This window comes from Diachasma alloeum, unplaced genomic scaffold (assembly GCF_001412515.2).
Source record: "Diachasma alloeum isolate Michigan unplaced genomic scaffold, Dall2.0 Dall_scaffold_00937, whole genome shotgun sequence".
NCBI lineage: Eukaryota > Metazoa > Arthropoda > Insecta > Hymenoptera > Braconidae > Diachasma > Diachasma alloeum.
This window is the reverse complement of record NW_021681054.1, coordinates 260,541-268,035: the sequence shown is the minus strand read 5'-3', so window position 1 is coordinate 268,035 and position 7,495 is coordinate 260,541. Positions and strand designations below refer to the sequence as shown.

Below are 7,495 nucleotides of genomic sequence, written 5' to 3'. Positions count from 1 at the left end.
GGGGGGGGGGGGGGGGGGGGGAGATTTTTCATTCAAGGGGAGAACGTCCTGGGATATTACGGCTGTTGGTCGCGACATCGCGTAATGTACCACGTCGCCGCAAATCAATATTAAAAAGACAACACATGGTGTGGACCAACTCATTTCACCTTCGGTGAAAGAGAGATACGATGATCGCGAGTTACTATCAATCCGGAAGTGATGGGATTTCTTTGAGAAAAGAGCGGGGCCGGAGAGGAGTTGGAAATTTTGTATCATTATTCATTGAAAGCAAAAAAAATAATAATAAAAATAATGAAAACTTTTCAATGCGATATTGCCATCTTTCTTTATGTCGTCAAACACTACTGCTACTACTATTATCTAATCTCCTTTTCATTAGCTAATTCATTTATTTTCCTTTTTTACGGAAGAAAAATAAAGAAAACGACAGCGCAAGGAGGGGGAGAGAATGGTGAAAGGAAATTATGAGAAAGAAAGATTTGCTTTGAAGTTGGGTAATTAAAAGAGAACGAAAAAAACTCTAAATTCTTTGTTTCTTTTTTTCGCTCAAAAAGTTGAATATAAAGTGATGAAAATGGTATATCTCGATATTGCTAATAAATATACAGACAGAACAACGATGATTCAACTCATTTTTCATCACCTCGCGCCATCTGCGTGCGCACCCTCGACCCCTCGACGATATGTTCGTCATCTCATCATCATATATATTTTTTTTTATAGGATAAATAAGCACTGGCCCTGGCTATTGATAGTCCTATAGTACATAGAAAGTTATTCTTGTTAAAGAATTTTACTCTAAAACAATTGGCTTTCTCAAAATTCAAATAATTAACAACATGAGCATATGAGGAATATAACCTACTCACTCAAGTGCCCTTTCATTTTGGAGACTATAGTTAAAATGACAGATTCATTGGCCAAGAGTTTTGCTTGTGAGGAATTTAATCCTGATAAATGTAAGTTTATTATTATTAATTAATAATACTGTTATTGAGTAGCCTCCTCTTTGAACAATATTGTAATATTGCAATATTGTGATTAATAATAATTAGTCTTTGTTGTTATAATTTATAATTATTTCAAGTCGTGAAAGAATTGAGTGCTCAGTGTGTGGGTGCTGACGAGCTTCGCAAGCAACGTGCAAGAATCCAGGAACTGGCTGATGACACATCAGCTCAACTCAAGCGAAATGTCTATCAGAATTACATGCAGTTTATTGAGACTGCCAAGGAGATATCTCATCTCGAGAGTGAGATGTACCAGTTGTCACAGCTCCTAGGAGAGCAGAGGTCACTCTTAAGTACTCTGGGATCCAGCAGGAGTACCAGCCGGCCGCCGGGCATTTTCGATGAGAGCCTAGAGTCTCAGCAGCTAAATGAGACACATGACAACACTCATGTGTCAAAGGAGGAAGAGAACAAGCAGCAGAAGCAGAAGCTGGTGCAGTTGCTTGAAAATGTTGAGGGTGCAATGAGTCTTGTGGAGACTCCAGGGCGTGTCTGTCTTCACGAGGGATCCCTCCTCGAGCTCGATCCCCTTGACGGCACCCCCTTAAAACGAATCCACGCATACCTCTTCAATGATGTCCTGATGATTGCCTCGTGGCTAGCAACAGGAGGTCGCCGAGGCCCTCCTCGCTACAAGATGCAAGCAGTTTACAATCTTCAAAGTCTGGCCATTGTTAACGTTCGAGATTTGGCCTCTGTTAAACTGGCCTTCAAGCTCCTCGCCTTTCCAGACACTCGTGTCTTTCAGTGTCCAACAGCCATCAGCAAAAAGGAATGGCTGGACAAGTGCGAACAAACGAAACGGGCTCATCTCAATCAAGAGCAATCAAGCGGACAATCATCGGACTACTCCAACTCTAACTCCAATCTACAAGAATCCACAAAGAATAAAGATTCTACAATAGTCCTCCCTTCCAGATCGCTCTCATTGGACTCTAACACTCCAATCGACGATGGAGACGAGTCTGAGAGCCTTGAGCCACTTCCAGAGTGGCTCCTTGAGGTCACTGAGGACCTGGACTCTTGCATGGCTCAACGTCACTTTGAGGAAGCCTATAGTCTATTGGAGAAAGTGAAAAATTATCTCCGAGAATCACAGCAGACAGCCAACATGAACGATATAAAGTCTAAGGTAAAAAACTAACTCTAAATAAGTACCTACTAAATAAACTTACAAACTTATAATTACAAGATATTATTACATATATTACAGGTTGAAGATCGTGGAAGTCGCCTAGTAGACATTTTAACTCGAGAACTAGAACTAAGTGCTGAGGCTAAATCGTTGCAAGGAGGTGGACTTAGATCGGCTCGGCGTGCAGTCAGGCTTCTCATTCAACTGGACAGAAGTGCCCAAGCCTGTCAACTATATCTCCAGCTTTGCAATGCAGCATTAAAAGCTAGATTGAAACGTGTTAAACGAGAGGGAGCAACGATCCCCTATGTCAAACAGCTCAGTGCAATAGCCTTTAGTAATATCGTGGAAATGGCGAGGGAGTTTCTCAAGCTCTTCCCAGAGTCTAGCAACTGCACCTCGAGTCTCGTCGTATGGTGCAGTCAGGAGGTCAAACATTTAACTTCACATTTGATTAAACAATTGTTTATTCCTCAAGTTATCCTTGGGACACTGGTCGAGTGCATTTCCACTATGAGGGCTCACTGTGATCAGTTAACCCAGCTGGGTATGGACCTTAGGTATCAGCTGGATGGACAGTTGAGGGTTCCCCTTGTTAGAGCTCTCCAGGATGCTGGTGAAAAATATCTCGATGCTGTCAAAGTGAGGGCTGGCGAAGACACCTGGAGGCCTTCCAATCTACAGAACCCACAGAACCTCGACAAACTACTGAGTGAACTCGATGATCAGGGAATTCCTGTGCCCAAGAGCTGTCTCACCGGTGACTGCTGGATATCTCTGACGAGCAATACCATTGCCTTTGCCAGATTATATGTTGGACTATTGGTGGATTGCCTCAGTGTTGCTACTCCTGAATTGATTTATACCATTGATAATGTCCTGGTGCTGGTAATGAAGGCTCAAGTCCAACATCTGGTAGCTTCATTGAATAATATCAAATTCAAGCAGGAGGTAATTATTTTGGAGATGATAAAAATAATTGCTCTTTCTTACTTTTAATTTTTTTGACAATTTTTTTCTTTATTCCTTGATTTACAATTAATATTCTTCAGTGTTATTTGTTCTTTGTAATTCTTTGTAATTAAGGACTACGGTATTTTTTGCAATTGATTAATTTCCAAAAGTAAATACAAAAAAATATATTTCGCAGAGAAAATTAGTCCAAGATAATGCAGTCTACGTTCGTGATGTAATTATCGAACGAGGTTTGGAGCTCTACAATAGTACAACAGGGCAAAAATTCAACAAGTTTATCGAGCTCAAACAACAAATTGTATTCGATCCAGTGCCTGCTAGTAAACCAAAACCAGCGCCGAGAACCTCAGTTCAAAAATATTCAACCACTGAATACTTGTGATTATTCCATTTGTAATATACTATAACTCACTTGTAAATAATATTGAACAATAAAATTCTCTATTTAATCAATTAATTATGTTTATCAATAATCTCGGAGGGAGGAGGGATTTCACATCTCGTGTGACTTGACAAAATATGTACAATTGTTTAATTATTTTCCAAAAATAATTGACAAATATTTTTTACGAGGTTTTAGTCGTGCTCTCCTTTTGTCTCTGTCTGCTTGTTCTCAGCTTCGATTCTTCTTTTTTTGGCTCTAATATCGGCTAACGTCTGCTCTATACTTCGCTGATCTTTTTTATTCTCACTAGGAACTGTTTTGTATTGAATGTAAAGAAAAGAAAGAGTGACAAAAGTAATGAAAATATTTCCTTATTAAATTATTCAACTCACCAACACCATAACTACTACTAGATTTAGTCTTCCTCGCAGCCTCAAGTGCTGACTCTTTGCCAATCAAGTGTTGATATTTGTCTTTGTAATTGGAATTTGGTACGAAATCATTGTTTCGTTTACGATTTTTAGCGTATTCAGCGTCCTCCTTGGCTTGTCGCTCTCTATTAATTTGTAATTTTTTGGCAATCTCATCATTCCATTCCTCACCTCTGCGAAGAGCGTTCAATTGGTCTTCTGAGGGGGCATACTCTCTTTTGAAGATCATTATGTGTCTGTCGATGCCCTCTTCACCGAAGGAGTAGGCCCACACGCTGGCGACTTCAGCAACATCATGTCTGTAACATATTACTAAATATTAGCCTTTTTCTTAGTAAAAATATTGAAAAAATAATTATTAGATATATGTATATATTGTATTTCACTCACACAATTGTCCTGTGAACCTTTTCCATCGGGGCAAATTTATACTCCTTGAGTTTCTCATCCTTGAGGAATTTATTAATCTTCTGTTCAACCTGGAAGAATGCATTGCGGCAATTGGAGGCATAATTGTAATTGTCATTAATTAGAAGAGCGAATATTTACCTGCTCGCGGAACTGTTTTAGCCTGTCAGCCTCTGCTTTCTGTCGTTTCTCGTGTTCCTCTCGTTGCTCTATCATTTCACATAAAGAACAAATAGTTATTATTCATTCCGCACAAAAATTGCATTTTTCTTTAAATTTTGCTTGTTGTTTTGGAGATTTTGGAAAAATAATTACACACAAATTATCTGTCCCAATATACCTTGGTAACTTTAGTGAAGAAAAAGAAGAAGAACAACAAACACCAATCCCCCAATCCAAAAAGGTTAAGACAATTAATTAACTCACTCTTTATCAACGCCTTCTGCTTGTCACTGACTGTAGGAGGTTTATCCATGGAGTCAAGTATCGATCCAAGTAAATCCATAATTATTACAACTAAAAATTGCTTAAATATCAATTGAAATTCCACACAAATGTGAGGCAAGTTGTCAAAAATAGCAAAATTTTTAGACGAGTTCACTTGAAAAACATTTGCTGCCCTCCACGCCCCCATCCAACACTTTTGGTAAATAATTTCCCTTAGATCCAACAACACATCGCCATCTGTAAATCCTCACGGCAAAACATCGTAATCATCATCATTCATGATTCATATGTATCATACTTACCTCTATTGGGTAACGGAGGTTTCCGCTTACCCACCGAGTGGTTATTTTTTAGTACCACTGGCCGCCATGACACTTGATAGTGTTGGCTGACATTTCTCATGCTCCTCGTTGTTGAGGACAATTTTATGCTCAAATCAAGCTGGCAAATATTGCATTATTTCCATAATATAAACACATAATTGACATAAATAAATAACCTATAATCCAAGGAATCATATGTAATGGGGTGACATTATTTTGTTTTGTCAACAAAAATGTAAGTACACACATTTTATATATATCATTCATTATAATAAAGGTTCTTTGTTTCAAGTTTTTGTTATGGAAATATTGTCGGTTATAAAAATTTTTTTTACAACAAATGACAGCAATATGTATCAACTTGAGTGAATCTAAATCATGTGGTATCTTGAGCAAAATTTTTACAACAACTGCTAAGCTGATTTACTTATAAAGAAAACAAAACGAAAAAATATGATGCATTTTATTGCAAAGACTGCCTCGGTCGATGATATTTCTATAATAATGTATGTATACTGAATTCTTCACATCCCCAAAGATTATTCCACTCTGGGACTTTTCCGTGCAAATTGCCGCAAAACCGTGAAATCCATAGTAAATAGCACAGCTGTATCGAAGCACTAATAACACCCCTCAAATCCCCAATACTCTCTCCGTGTATTATCGTGGATCGTCGAATGAAGATGTGTCGGTATTATCGATATTATTATAGTATACACGGGAGCTTTATAGATCCCGACATATTCCAAACTGNAAAAAAAAAAAAAAAAAAAAAAAAAAAAAAAAAAAAAAAAAAAAAAAAAAAAAAAAAAAAAAAAAAAAAAAAAAAAAAAAAAAAAAAAAAAAAAAAAAAAAAAAAAAAAAAAAAAAAAAAAAAAAAAAAAAAAAAAAAAAAAAAAAAAAAAAAAAAAAAAAAAAAAAAAAAAAAAAAAAAAAAAAAAAAAAAAAAAAAAAAAAAAAAAAAAAAAAAAAAAAAAAAAAAAAAAAAAAAAAAAAAAAAAAAAAAAAAAAAAAAAAAAAAAAAAAAAAAAAAAAAAAAAAAAAAAAAAAAAAAAAAAAAAAAAAAAAAAAAAAAAAAAAAAAAAAAAAAAAAAAAAAAAAAAAAAAAAAAAAAAAAAAAAAAAAAAAAAAAAAAAAAAAAAAAAAAAAAAAAAAAAAAAAAAAAAAAAAAAAAAAAAAAAAAAAAAAAAAAAAAAAAAAAAAAAAAAAAAAAAAAAAAAAAAAAAAAACAGCCAGCGATAAAAGAGAGGCTGTGCAGACGTGAACGGGGTAATTGGGACCGAAAGGCAAATATGCAATTACTATATTTTGCTTGGGCAAATATTATAATAACGATGAGGGGATGAAGAGGCAGTGGGGTTAACTAGTGGGCGTATTCATATCGGGCGTGCGATCAACGACGGCTCAGGCGCCTTCATTGGCATTAAAACCACCACTCGCTCCAACTTATTTCTTTTCCTCTTTCGACAAAACAAAAAAATACTGGACCCTTTGCTCTTGAATACGGCCCGGCCCACACTTCCTTCCTCTCTTTACTCTTTATTGAGGTATTTTCACACCCACTCGCTTCATGAAGCCATAATCTAATTTACAGGCGATGATGTGAGAACAATTTTTTCCGCTAAATTTTTTCGTTTTTTACCTTATATATTATATATTTGAGGATGGGTGTTGAGTATGAGAGAATTATTTGTGCAAGTATAACGGATTCCCACGCCATCAATTCAAGACATAATTTCAAAATTATCGGTTTATCTATGGATTTTCACCATTTCTTATTTTTCTTTCAAGTTGTAAATTTCTCATCGGTAAGATCTTGTATTATTTTTTTTTTTCTCCCTGAGGAGAAAACACAAATATTTATCATGAGTGTTTCTTGAGTTTCACGCAAACATAATCGGCACTTCACTTAGAAATTGAACAATAAACTATTTGATCCATCTAAGCCTTATAGGATTTCTGGTGAATTTTACTTTCTACCATCATGACATGTAGAGCTACTGCATCTAGATGTCTTTGTATAATATCAAAATAAACCGTGTCAAGTGATGTTATTAAATTTGGAAATACGCTTGATTGCATATTCATAACTTCCTCCGAGTTCTTACAAGTTTCTTCCTGTCACCACCAAAAATAATGTTGACTTAAGTTTCATAGCAAAAGGAGAGACCTTAAAAAATTGTAGATATAGACTATTTGGGTTTCCATATTTCCGGAAGAAAGATAGTGGGTTGATTTGCGCTCCGCATAATTCGTTAATAATTGGCCATTGGTTCCGCAAGTTTTGGCAAGTGAGCAAAGAGAGAAACAGAGAGAGGACTCCCTCACGCTGACCAACTGGGGCCCCAGGTGTGTGCACGGGGAAGCGTGGCGGACGC

At 36.0% G+C, this 7,495-nt stretch overlaps 2 protein-coding genes across 5 annotated transcripts in view; one reads left to right on the top strand and one right to left on the bottom strand.

The window, feature by feature from the left end:
• LOC107045432 (exocyst complex component 8) overlaps window positions 1-3,580 on the top strand; it is a 4,771-nt gene extending 1,191 nt beyond the window's left edge. For all 3 annotated transcript variants that reach the window (XM_015267713.2, XM_015267712.2, XM_015267714.2), the window contains exons 2-5: window positions 727-962; window positions 1,091-2,145; window positions 2,227-3,099; window positions 3,299-3,580. In XM_015267713.2, the coding sequence (XP_015123199.1) occupies window positions 851-962; window positions 1,091-2,145; window positions 2,227-3,099; window positions 3,299-3,505 (2,247 nt within the window). In that variant the 5' untranslated portion in view covers window positions 727-850 and the 3' untranslated portion in view covers window positions 3,506-3,580. The remainder of the gene's footprint in view (window positions 1-726; window positions 963-1,090; window positions 2,146-2,226; window positions 3,100-3,298) is intronic.
• Window positions 3,148-4,972, bottom strand: LOC107045435 (sperm-associated antigen 7 homolog). Of its 2 annotated transcripts, none has more exons than XM_015267717.2 (5): window positions 4,774-4,972; window positions 4,489-4,556; window positions 4,330-4,418; window positions 3,901-4,238; window positions 3,148-3,821 (listed from the first exon to the last, which is right to left on the bottom strand). In XM_015267717.2, exons 1-5 carry the CDS (start codon window positions 4,850-4,852, stop codon window positions 3,700-3,702), a joined length of 696 nt encoding a protein of 231 aa, XP_015123203.1. In that variant the 5' UTR covers window positions 4,853-4,972; the 3' UTR covers window positions 3,148-3,699. The 2 variants fall into 2 exon arrangements, with proteins under 2 accessions (XP_015123203.1, XP_015123204.1); XM_015267718.2 differs by having other exon boundaries at window positions 3,725-3,814.
• Window positions 4,973-7,495: the final 2,523 nt, after the last annotated feature.